This window comes from Crocodylus porosus, unplaced genomic scaffold (genome assembly GCF_001723895.1).
Source record: "Crocodylus porosus isolate Cpor-Errol unplaced genomic scaffold, CroPor_comp1, whole genome shotgun sequence".
Lineage (NCBI taxonomy): Eukaryota > Metazoa > Chordata > Crocodylia > Crocodylidae > Crocodylus > Crocodylus porosus.
The window spans coordinates 83,886,335-83,899,637 of NW_017728943.1; the positions used below are offsets into that span (position 1 = coordinate 83,886,335).

Sequence of the window (13,303 nt, forward strand, 5' to 3'; positions counted from 1 at the left end):
GACAGTCCCACGAGCCGCCGCCGCCGCCAGCCACCATCCGGGTCCGGGGAGAGGGGGAAAGGGAGAGCGCCGGCGTGCGCCGGAAGTGACGCAATCGCGCCGGAGACGGAACTGACAGCGCGTGGCGCAGGAGAGGAAGGAGGGAACTACGAGCCGGGGCTTGGGAGGGTGTCCGGAGCCCCGCCCCCTGGTCACGTGTGCCGCGCCGGGGGTGGGGCAGTACAAAGCTGCTTAGCTGAACGGAGCGGGCTCCTAGTTCCCTGCTGCTTGCGGGTAGTGGAACCAGGTTCTGCAGGCAGGCCAGACCCGCTCTGGGCAGAAGCTGCCTGCGCGGCCCACATCCACCCCTTTGCTCATGCCCTGGGAAGTAGGGAGCAGCAGGCTGGGAGGGGCAATAGCGGAGAAAACCACGATCCCTGCTAGCAGGGGATCTCGGGGCACTAGCAGGCCTGGAGGGAAGGGTTGCCAGCACCTCAGGGTTGCCCTGGGATCTGCAGGAATGAGATGCAAGTCTCCAGGAGACGGCTGGCAGTCCCGCGGGAAATTGATGATAGGGCATTCATTAAAATAAATATAACATGTTGAATCTAATTTGTATAGTAGTCCAGTGGGTTTTTAAAATGCAATGGTCGTGAGCTTTTGCTTCCTGACCTAGTGACTCATGAATGGCATTGTCATGTGATGAAACCTCCCAGAACAGATTCAGAGTTGGCAGCCCTACTGGAGGGGCTGTGGGTCAAGAGTGAGGGGCACTGCAGGGGCTGCACATTGGGAGTGAGGGGCACTGGCAGGTCTGAACAGGGCTGCAGGTCATGAGTAGGGATGACCTTAACGGTGCAGGGCCTGGATGCAGAGAAGCTGGCTGGTGTGGGGGGCAGAGGCAGCAGTCACCAGCACTAGGCAGATGCTGCAGGAGGGGCTGCAGCAGCTCTGCCCAGCTCCACAGGATCACCTAAAGCAGAACCTGGGGTGGTTGCCCCAATTTGCACACCTGGCCTCCCCCCAGGTATAGCCCTGGTCATAAGTGAGAGGAACTGGCAGGGCTGGGGGGGTGCTGTGGCTTGGGAGTGAGGGGCAAGAGTAGGGACATGGGCAGTGCACCTGCCTACAACAGCTGCTCCGGGCCACAAAGCAGCAGGGAGGTGGGGGACAGTCACAGCTGGACCCACTCCTAGGGAGTGAAGGGGAGCTCTGATTTGCCATGATAAAAAATTAACAAAATCAAACCTCAAAAATATTACAATTATTGAGGTAGTGGCAGGCTTCCAAATTGCTTTAAAAATGTAAATATATCAATAAAACATTGCATTCAACTGATACCTGCATGAGTAGTGGTGTTTCATTTTAATCATGGAAAAAAATGGATTTGGGGTTTTTCTACTCAGAATTTGCAAATTTTATCCATAAGAAAACCACAATCCCTGCTAATAAGGGGATCTTGAAAGAACAGTGATCATAGGATGCATCTATGCATGTATTAATGTGCTGTAATTATGGTATGCTTAGTAATTACAGGTACTAAGTGTGCTGTAATCAGTGCTACCACACAGTAGCACTGGCACACGCTTTTTATGACACTAATGCGTGGTAGAATTAGTCTGCTACACCTTTAGCATCTCATGTAGATGTGTCCACAGGCCAGGACTTGGGATCCCTGCTCTCTCCCGAACTGAATTTAATTTCTGTTGGCCCAGAACTGCCTTCTCTCAAGGAATGGATGGGAATGAAGAAAGCTGAACCTGAGCTGTATACATTTCCCCCAACACCCAGGCAGAGGTGTGGAAATCTGGAAGCAGTCTCAAACCAAGGTCAGATTCTGTGTAAGCTCGTGTGTTCCCTGTTGTGTGTAGCTGCTCTTGTTAATATTGCCTGAGAACATCCCTACACACGGTTTGGCTTCCCTTGTACTTCTCCAGATAAAGTAAGAGTCTCTAGCTATCCTGGGTACAACAAGTACCATGCCCAGTGCAGGGAGATGCAGGAGTAGAGGTGGTGCAATCAAGTGCTTGGAGCTTTTAAAGTAAATGCTTCCTACCATAGGACACACAGATCACACTGGCACATGTTGAAGGATATGCACCCCACTACTGCAACAGGCTAAAACTGATAATCTAGATCTTTCCGCAGTTACCCAGTAGCTAACAATTCAGGCATAAGGAACCATGATCCTAGCTAGCAAACTCAACTTGACATAGCCAATATACAGATATAGGTAGACTGTTTCTAGAAGCTGGAAAGGAAGAAAGCTGAATAAGTATATTGGCCTCCTAGAAGTATGCAAAAAGGAGGCCTTCCACTGTGGATCATATAGGCTTCTTCCACCCTTAGATGCTGTAGGCCTATTCAAGAGGTAAAGTTGAGACAACCTCAGCCTGCACCATCAGAAGCACAATGGCAGCAAAGAAAACCAGCAAGGGACAGATCAGATGATCTTCCACCAGCAGGATCTCCTGTCATCATCTGACAAGAGTTGTCATTTTACTTCTTATCCAGCTGGCTAACTTAGGTGAATGGTTCTCAACCTTTTTACACACAAGGTATCCCTCAGAAAATGCCAGCTCTTAGTTTTCGCTCCATTCAACTTTCTTCTTTTCCAGCTCCTGGAAGCCATCAATCAATTGACTCAAAGCAGTTAATGAATAAAGCCTCTAGCATTTTAAATAATCAAAAGTGATTGATAAAGTTGACTTTCCCAGAAGACTGGTGGTATTTTAAAGGGAAGTTTTGTTCTCTGGCTTCAACTTTAGACTTACTCATTTAAGTGCTCATCTTAAAAGTAAACTGCATAATTTTGCTCTAAAAAAACAAACAAAAAACCCAACCCCAAAATACCCAACAATGTTGAGCTCTTCTAAAGCTCTGAACCATTATCTTGACTCTTAAGTTATGCCCCAGCCTACTGTTGACTCTAGTGGCCTTTTCATAAGGCTATATAAGCTTCAGGATGAAAAAAGCGCTTACCTGATGCTAGAGATAAAAGCTGAATACCCCTACACTCAAAGCAAAGCATGCTTCTACAAACCCTATTTTTTTATATTAGAGAGTATAAAATACTGAGTTACTGAGACCTGACTGGAGAGGTACTGTCAACTATTTTTAGCCAGATTCTCCTTTAATTTTTTCAAACTGAATCCATTTCCAGCTGCAGTGCCTGTCTATTATGTTTCCAGAGATGGTGATGGATGTTTGACAAATGTTTAAAAAAACAAAACAAAAACACACACACCATCAGCTCCTTAGAATGCCCTGTTACTGCAGGACAAACCTGTATAATAGCATTCGTTTTGCAATAGGATTCAATCAAAGGCAGTACCTACTTCTCTTGTTGAATCAAGATTAGAATTCTGCTTTAAACAGATGGTATTTATGTAGAAGAGCAGGCAGAAGCACAAGGATAAAAATGGATGCAGGCCTGTGAAAAGCAGCTTTTTGGCATCCTCTCATTATTTCAGTGGAAATGAGACTCCTAAGTGTAGTAATAAATAAAAAAATATTCTATGCAAAAGTCAAACTACCCTATACTCACCAAGTCAAGTCACATGTAGCTAAAATAAATCTTAACCTAGTATTTCCCTCCAATAACTATAGAAGGGAAAGAAACAGAAAAGGATTCTGTAAATACCCGTTCACTATGCAAAAGCTTATCAGAAAAAGATGCCTCTTTTTTAGTATATGCCTACATGTTATCCACATAGCTCATTTTTTAATATTTGTCTAATTGTCAAGATGTCTGTTTTATATTTTTCAAGTATGACAAACATGTATACACTTCATAATCCTAAACATTTATTTACAATTCTAGAATATGAAACTTATTACATGTATAGGAATGTAAATGTATGTGTTCTGACTCGATGAATATAAATAAAAGCTTTTTACATTACATAAACAAGTTTAATTCAAAATTTTTATAAAATACATCTTATGCTGTATTTACATACATACCTGATCTAAAAATACGAGTTATAACAAACTATTGGGCGCCATTTGAGAAGTGTTTAAGTACAGATTCCTTGCATAATATATGCAAAATGTGAAAGTAAACATTTTTAGGTAAAAGGTGCAAATCTGCAATTGTGTATAAAATATTTACTATGTCCAATGCATATATATCTATATTACATATTGTATATACAGATACTATATTTGCAGAAAGGAATAGTTAAAACAGCAACTAGAAGATAATAGCATAAAACAAAATATTTAGAGAAAGGGTAAGCCCACATGAAAAGGAACTGGGTATGTAAATAACACAATGATCACCAACTCCTAAGTATGCTAACCCCTAATGTTTTATGTATTTAGTTGTAAATATTCACAAACATCTTGATTACTTAAAACTTTTAAGTTGTAATTTGATCGCCCTATTAAAGATGAAAATATAGCCCTAAAATTGTAAAGATAAAAGACCACATCAATCAAACATTATTCTGGATAAAGTCAGAATACAGTTGTGCTGCTAGTGCACATACACCACTTTAACAGAGCACAAATACTCTCAAAACCACTGGGAATATGAACTGTATTTACTATAAAAGATTGTGAAATAAAGCAGCTGGGAAATACATCAGATGTTTATACAGCTTCAATAAGCTGCAGTTACTTTTAGAACACTTATTTGTTGAAGTACAACATTTCTTATTTCCAATTCTGCCAACAATTACATTAAAAATAGTTCAAAAGTTATCGTACTAGAATTATCCTACTTTTTAGTGTATTGTGAGACATATCCTAGCAAAGTTAGGATTTGCTATCATAGTATTTGTCCAGTACCACCCTGAAATAATTTAATCTGTAGTCTCCAGGAACCTAAGCAGTGACTTAACTAGTTTCCTTTGACTGAGAGTTTTTAAAGTTCAATTTTGTAATCAATAATTCCATTACCAAGTATGAAATTATATCATTTAATAAAGTTCCAAGTTATGCAGACAAACATAACTGTCTAATATATGCAAAACAAGCTCACATACAAAAGCTTGTATAGTGTGGGAGCTAAGAGCCCTTCATATTACCTAGCACTTGATATTTTTGCATGTAATACATCAGAATGAAGATGCCTGAAGTTACCTGATGTTTTTGCAACTTAGACACAACTTACCAATATTTGCAAGTGTTAGAGACTAAAGATTACGAACAACTTTGCTTCAAGAAAGCTGGCATCATGCGAGTTAGCTTCAACAGACTTGCTATTTGTGAAGACTCATTTTCCATGAATATTGTCAACGAGGACAACTATAGAAACGATTTATACAACATACACAGGTAAATATTTAATAAGTCATAATGTTATTACATAATCTTTTGATAATCAAAATGTGTTACTTATTATGACTATGATTCTGCCTCATCTACTCAGAGGCAGAATCAGGCCTTAAAAAAAAACTTAACATTTTACTTAATACATGATTGGTATATTTGGTGGGGGGAAAGACCTGATAAACAATGTGCTACTGAAAGCAAAACAGAACAAGGATTTATCAAACAAAGTAAAAGGAAGCATTCTGTTTATTTTGTCATTGTAAAACATCTCCCAAAAAAAAAAAAAAAATCACAAAAAATTTGAAAGATCATCTTCCTTCTCCCATATTACTCCAATACTTCAGTTGACAAAGTTGTTTCTGCGCGACTTAAATTCTCATTGTTAAGTATAAAATAAAGTGTACTGATTCTGCAAATAAGCCATTGAATGAATTGGTGTCACACTATACTACTTGCTCCTTCTCAAATAGTTGAGTGTTCAAGTGTTTAAACTGAGTGTACACCTCAACCAAAGAGTACCGATGATGTGCACAAGGAGTAGATACAAAATATGCATTATGTACAGTTTTTTTTTTTAATTAGAATTTATAAAACTCAATAGCCAAATCAAAGATAAGAGGTACTAAATTAAAATAATATTTTAATATCTCAATTTATACAGACCATTTTGTGAACAATCAGGACTGGTTCATAAATAGATATCTACAGAATTTGCTGTGCCAAAAAAAGCCAGCTGTATTTAACCAAAAAGAAAAATTGCACTTTGAGACTAATCTCTTTTCACACCCTTTCAATATAACATGGTCATCTGATATTTTTGGCACAGGTGTCAAGATGTATTTTTGCTACACAATCTTATAAAACACAAGATTCTTATATTTTGTTCTTTAAAATCTGAAGAGTCTTAAACAAACCTAAAACTTTGGTACAAATCTATATAGCTACAGTTGCTGAATTAAATAATATACACACATGGTGTATGAAGTATTATTTCTGACTACATCCAACACTATATCACACCCCAGTATATAAGGACAAGAAATAGATATACAACAAAAAAATTGGATAAATCAGAAGGGGTTTCTTGGTCTTAAATTCTTCTCCAACCAGCAATGAAGCAGCACTATATGCAGCCCAAAAGACTCCGAACAGCTTAAAAAGAAAAAAGACACATATAAAATTAACTGATAACACAAAGTAAGTACTTTCCTTTAAGCTCATTCAGGAAAAAAAGCCTAATTTTTGCTGTAAGGCTTATGTTGTCATTTCCTTAGAGATGCAATAAACTGGTTTCCAAATCTATGTCTCCTATATCTCTGCTACACTCAAGACTCCTATTAGGAAATGAGATCCACCTATTCCTTCGTTACAATGCAAAGCATGCACTCAGGACTTGTCCAAACCATCTATGCTGCCTAATTACTGGGTTTAGGAGTGAGTGGACTTGCTCATTTCCTAGCCCCAACTCTATTACAAGAGCTCACAGCTAAGATCACTAGCACATTTAAGAAGCCTCTACCAGGGTCTCCTGTACTGACCCCTCTGATTTCATACATGAAGCTATTCCAGGAAGCTATTTGCAATTGCTATTTTGATTTCAAAAGTAACTTAATTAGCCATTATAGAGAGGCAGTTTTTAACCAAATAGTTCTGCATAGGCCATGACTTTGTACACATCCAACTCGGATTTTCACAAGTTATGAAGTCCAACTCTTAAAACTTTTGTTCATTACCAAGTCTTCTGTAAATACTGGAAGCAACACATTTTCTAGAACAACAACAAAAAACCACCCCAGCAAAAATCCCTTCAAAATTGTATAGAGGACACTTTAAATACACAGAAAAAGGTAAAGGTTGTTAGGATGCTAGATCTGACAAAGCAACCCAAACTTGTGGGTATCAGTAGTGGGACTACAGTTCTCTACATCTTTGACTTAATGTAGCTAGGCCTCTAGACATACGCATATAACTTCAATTATTCTAGATGTGAAACCATACAGTACAAGCTCCATTAACCAGCACTTTACAAGCTGGCATACTCTATTGGCATGCCGGCTTGCAAGGCAAAGTGAAACCGGAAGTGCCCGAGCCCTCACGGTCCAGGGCAAGGCAGCCTATGCTGCCAAGCTGCCACGGCCCGGGGGCATGACTAGCTATGTGGGGCCCACCTCCCTGTCACACAGGGCCTGCAGGAGGGTCGACAATGCCCCAGACGCAGAGGGAGAAGCAACGGACTAAACAGGCAAAGACGCCTGTTCAGGCCGCTCAATTAACCAGCATATTTTGTTATCCAGCATCCTTCATTCACGGGGGATGCCGGATAACAGAGCTTTTACTGTACTATGTTTGCATACTTGTGAACACTAAACTGGGGACCTGTAAAGGCAGATTCAAGGAAAACTCAGAATTTAGTGACTAGAGTTCAGTAAAATAGTCTTAGCTCTAAAAGACCACTGAAAAAATTATTTGAGGTATGTCATTTGGAACTACCAGGGATTTCTTTTGGTAGCTGTAGCTAGAAGAAATGAGATTGGCATACTTATCCATAGAGCTTTGGAATCAAACCAGAAGCATCCCACGTGGCCAAATTATCTTAGATCTAAGGAGAAGGTCCTGCAAGATATGCACTGGTAACCCAAGAATGAGAATTATGTAGAGTTTCAATGCAAAGCTATAAAGCACTTGTGCTTAGGTAATCTAGGAATCGCACACAGCTTTGAGCCCCCTCAAGGAACTTCTCTCATGATACTGCACTTCATAGGATTATGTCTACATGGCACAATACAATGCCACAGAGATACTCTGAGCTAACTGGGAACACACTAGCTTAAATATCAGCATATGCACACTGCAAAAGCATAGGATGCAGACACCCAAGCTAGCTCTAGAACAAGAGCAGGGTAGCCATACTGGCACAGCGCAGCAACAGGGCTAAGGCTTGCTTCTCAGCAGACCTAGTTAGCCTGGGTACAGTGCCATGCTAACATGCTACAGTGCCTCTGGTTTGGGAGCAAGCACATGAAGAGCTAGCTCATCATTTTTGCACAGTTCCGCCTTTTGGTGTCTACCTTATCAGTTCTCTACTACCAAAAAGTCATGGTGGGTTTCTTTGCTTAAGTTATTTTTTTGCTCTCTGTGCCTTTGTTTCCCCATCTGTAAACTTGCCTTCTTCATCAAGGACTTGGAGATCTATGCATTACAACAACAGGGAGGTCTCAGAATGACCACTGATGTTGCTATTCACATTGCACTAACTAAACACAAAATTCTGAATTTTGGGGTAAGGGGCAGAGACAACCTTAACCCAATTTCAGGATTGTTCATTTTGAGACTTATTCATGTTTTCCCTGGTAAATGCTAGTTCTGTACTAGTACTCACTGAATTTTTTAAAAGATGTAAAGGTGACAGTAGCAGCCCTAAAACAATGGACAGCAACAGCAGCATGTCATCTCAACCCAACTGCGGTGCAAGGCAGGCCAGTGCTTCCAACCCACCTGCTGCTGCTACTTCTCTGTGCCCAGCATGGGCAAATGCGCCCCCTTCTGTCGGCCAGCCCAGGCAATATGCCCCCTCCTTCCAACCATGTGGCATAGGCAACCAAGGTGGTCTTCACCTTGGCTAACTGGCAGGGAGAAATGGTGGCTACAGTGGCTGGGTTGGAATCTCCACAGGTTGATTTCAATGGCTCCACAGGACATATATGTTACCAACCTCTACCACAGAACAGAGGTGGTCAACCTGCAACACACATACCACAAGCAGCATTGGCAGCCTCTGTGCCTGGCACATAGCAGATCAGGGAGAGGGCAAGCAGCACATTACCAGACAGGACAGAAAGCAGAGCCGCAGAGGGGGAAGAACACAGGGAAAGAAGCAAAAAAGCACAGCAGCAGGAAGAAAAATGGGACAGAAAGCAGAACAGGCAGGGAAAGGCAACTGAAGTGGCACTTGGGGAGAGTGCAGGGCCAAGATGAAGACACCCTTGGCTGCCCGTGCTGCATGGTTGGAAGGATTTATGCAACACCTGCCAAAAAGACTGGCCACCACTGCCCTAAAAAATACTGGAAAAATAAAAGCTTAAGGTGCCTCACTAATAATCTACAAGGTTTTTTTGTTTTTTTTATAGCAAAAAGAACGATGTAGCCCAAATTCAGTATTCAGAGGATAAAAACTCTTCCCCCAGAATCTGTCAGCATGACAAACAAGTGACTGCTGGTCAAGGAAGTCGCAAGACTTTGTGCAGTTCTTCTCTAGAGGTATTGACAAGTTACTATAACTTATTAGTCTGTTCATAAAATATTATTTTGAAGCATATTAGCATAGAACTATTAAAAATAAGATTGTTCTCTATAAAAAATATTGAACTTACTTTTATTAGTGTAGATACAACTTCAAACGATCCAACAACCAGAAGGACAGGTGCTATTACAATGAGTGGAAGTAGAGAATATCCTATCACACCAAGAACTTGGCCATATGCAACCTGGAAATTTCAGGACAGTTACTATATGATATGGACAAGGTTTGTTTTTCATCTAACTCAAACTTTTATTAACAAGGAACATCATTACATTTCTTATGGCTGAGCTGGCAGCTATACCAGTTAGCCTGTGTGCTGCTTCAATTAAACGTGTTAGAGGGAATGTATTTGAGTGCAAAACAAATGGTTTTGTGTATTGTATGTAGCCCAAGTTTTACAAACAGAATATTATAGGGATTTCACTTGTTAGTTCAGGTACTTAACCTAAACATTACCTAGTTTTCTCACTTAAAATGACATTTTAGCACTTCCAAGAGAAGGACATGGATGTAGAAGTCAAACTAATAGAAAAAAAATTAGTAGCAGTGTATTCTTTCATGCTCTACCCACAAAATAAGCTTTGCATATAGGAGATATCAAAGTGCAGTGCCCCTCAGTTGTTTGTACAATGTCCAAAATCCATACTTAGAGCTTTACTGGACTCATCACACCTGGCTTTTTGTTGGTACAGTCTGAAAATGCTCAGGTGCTCTGCTAGTCTCCTTTGGTTTGGCTTTAGAAGTGTTGGCATCCCCTACAAAACAGCAACCACTTGTGGCAGTAGATCATCCATAGAAAACTGTACGACCTGTAGTCTCCCCTTTCCTTTCCTTTCCTCCCATATAAATAATTAACAGTACATATATTTAAATCACTAGCATTCGTATTAACAACTTAAGTTTATACCATGGTTGTGAACCTCACTTGGAACTCAGACTAGATCCAGACCATATAGCTCCTTGCAGGCCACATCCAGCCTGGGCTACCACAGCAGGAGTGAGGCTAGCAGCTGCAGGCCATTCAGCCACAGCAGATGTATACAAGGGGCAGTAGGCTAGGTGGTCACAGAGCAACCAAGGACTGTACTACCAAAGGCTTGCTTGTAACTTTTGGCACTGAAGTCCATGTAATCTGGCAGGCTAGACTGAGTAAGACTGCAGGCCAGATATTTGACATCCCTGATTTAAATGACTGGAGCAGTTCACATATTTTAAGCATTTTTTATGTTTTCTTCACAATAAAAAAGCTGATTTTTTGGGTTAAGTTAAAGTTTTGTCAAGAACAGGACAGTTTCAAAAGGCATATTGTTATGTTGTACCTCAATGGAACAGCTCAATCCAAATCTTTGATACATTTCATGTCCTTTTGAATTTATTTGTCTGATGACTCAGAATTAAGGTGGGTTTTTTTTGTTTTTTTTTTACCTGTGAACACTGTCAGTAATTGAAATATAAACTCCCAGAGGAAAACACTTTTGTAAATTATGATGTCTAGTTGCATCCAGTCCTTATAATACCTAGATACTTTACCAGTTGAGTTGTATAAATGCATTTCACAATAACGTACAATTACACAGCTGTTGCAGTATAGTTAAAAAAATATTTGGAAATAGGTACAGTATAAATAAAATGGCCACACTGCAAAACAGCAGTTACCATTTAAACAGGACCTACTCACTTAGAAAATAATCTAGCTGCCAGCTAATTATAATTTTTCCACTGAGAAGCTGAAGCTACTGATTTAGGTTTTAGTTGGTAGTAAATATGCACTGATACATCAGTCCAATATCAGATCAGCACCAATACAAAGAAAATTGACTGCATCAGAAATCAGCTTTTTTTGCCTGTGTCCAACAACGTGGCTGATAAATGCCCCATGCACGCACGCAGCCACAGCACGTAGGTGACAAGGAGCAAAGCCTGGCAACTTGGAGAGTTGCATTCAGCTGGTAAGTCTGTTGTGGTGGGAGGGGAAAGGAGGGGAGGGAGAGGCAGATCGAGGTCCCCCATGGTGAGGGAAGGAGTGGGGCTGGGGCAGGCACTGCCCAGCTAGAGCGAAGCAGGGCACAGGATGGAGCAGCAGCTCATCCACGGGGCGGCTCTGACCACTGCACACACTCTGGGAGGGTACAGGGGGCATGTGCCCCTGGATCTACGTGGGGCAGGGTGGGCTATGCTCAGGGCAGATGTTAGTGGCACTGGGAGGGGGAACTGGGGGGCTACAGTGAATTTTGGGGTGGCTGAAGCTCCCCCGCCCCCACAGCCCCTCTCCCAACTCTGCCCACCCCAAGTGCAGTCCAGCCAAACTCCCTGCCAAGAAGAGCCCAGCACAACCCAGGCCCCAGCCCACAGTGGCAGCCTGCCCTGCCCCACATGCAGATCCAGGAAAACACACCCACCTCATGGCTCTCCAGGGTGCATACAGCGGCAGAAGCCACTGCCGCCCCCCGCCTTCTGCACCCCCCTCCATGGACAAGCCACAGCTCCATCTTGCACCCCACCCAGGCAGCACTTGCCCCAGTCCCACTCCCTCCCTCATCGCAGGAGACTCGATCTGCTCAACCCCACCCACACAGCCCTTCCCTCCCCCTCCCCTTCCACCACAGCAAACATACTAGCCAGACACTGTTCTTCAAGCTGCTGGGCTGTACATCAGAAATCAGATCAGTAAAAATCAGCTTTAAAAAAAATCAGCTATTGGTATCAGCCCAAAAAATATCAGTGCACCCCCAGCCATAATGAGAGTGGAGACGCTCTGGTAATTTAGCAGCAGTTCTAGCACATCCTAGTTCTGGCCATGCTGTAAGTAATATGTAAGCAGTCTAAATGAATAAATATAAAAGGTGACCAATATTTTGGTTTGTTACTCTAAGCCTAAATATTGGTCACCTTCAAATGAGTTATAGTTGGAATTTAAGGTTCCTAGCAGACATTATTTCTATCAAGTAACAAGTAATGTAGCTTGATGAAAATTGTCATGCCATTGTGACCTGCTTCTGGTTCACTGAGCAAGATATCCTGGGAGTGCCCTAGGAATTTCCTCTGCCTGCACTTGCCAGCAACAGGAGCTGGAGAGCTGCTAGCAAGGGCTGTCAGCCCCCATCTTACACCTTCAGACGTGCTGCTAATAAGAAGTGAGCTCTGAGCCCCCCTTGCAGGAAGGAGCTGCTACCCTGACCTTTGAAGGGAAACCAGTGCAAGAAGGGGGGCAGGAACAGCACAAGCAGCAGGGCTCAAACCTCCTGAGAACACCCTATAAATAGGGTGACCATACATCCTGGTTTGGCCAGGACAGTCCTAGATTCCCTAGGCTGATCCCAGCTGGTTGGTCAGAAGTCCCACGCCAGAGTCTAGTGGGAAAATGGAGCGGCACAGTGAGCCAGGCAGGCAGCCACTGCTGCTTCTGTGCAGGAGGAAGGTGAGCAAATATATGGTCATCCTACCTAACATACCATATCCAAGGTCCCTACATTCTTTGTTGGAGACCATCTATAATGCAAAAATCTACCCTAACTAAATCAGGGACTTGTGAGCCCAAGCTTACTTCAAAGATGAGGTGCATCCAATTCCTGGGCTAGGATCAACAATCATTGGCAGTTAGACAGGCCAAAGCTACCATGGAGCTGAGGATGGCAACCCAAGTAAAAGACAATAAGAAATTGTTTTTTTAGATATATAGGGAGTAAAAGGAAGGCCCAGGGAGGAATAGGACCTCTGCTAAATGGGCAGAAACAATTGGTGACG

At 42.1% G+C, this 13,303-nt stretch overlaps 1 protein-coding gene across 1 annotated transcript in view; it reads right to left on the reverse strand.

Moving 5' to 3' along the window:
- Positions 1-6,235: 6,235 nt before the first annotated feature.
- YIPF4 (Yip1 domain family member 4) overlaps positions 6,236-13,303 on the reverse strand; it is a 16,936-nt gene continuing 9,868 nt past the window's right edge. The window contains exons 5-6 of the mRNA XM_019549714.1: positions 9,630-9,743; positions 6,236-6,411 (exon numbers count right to left, since the gene is read on the reverse strand). Of these exons, the coding sequence (XP_019405259.1) occupies positions 6,274-6,411; positions 9,630-9,743 (252 nt within the window). The 3' untranslated portion in view covers positions 6,236-6,273. The remainder of the gene's footprint in view (positions 6,412-9,629; positions 9,744-13,303) is intronic.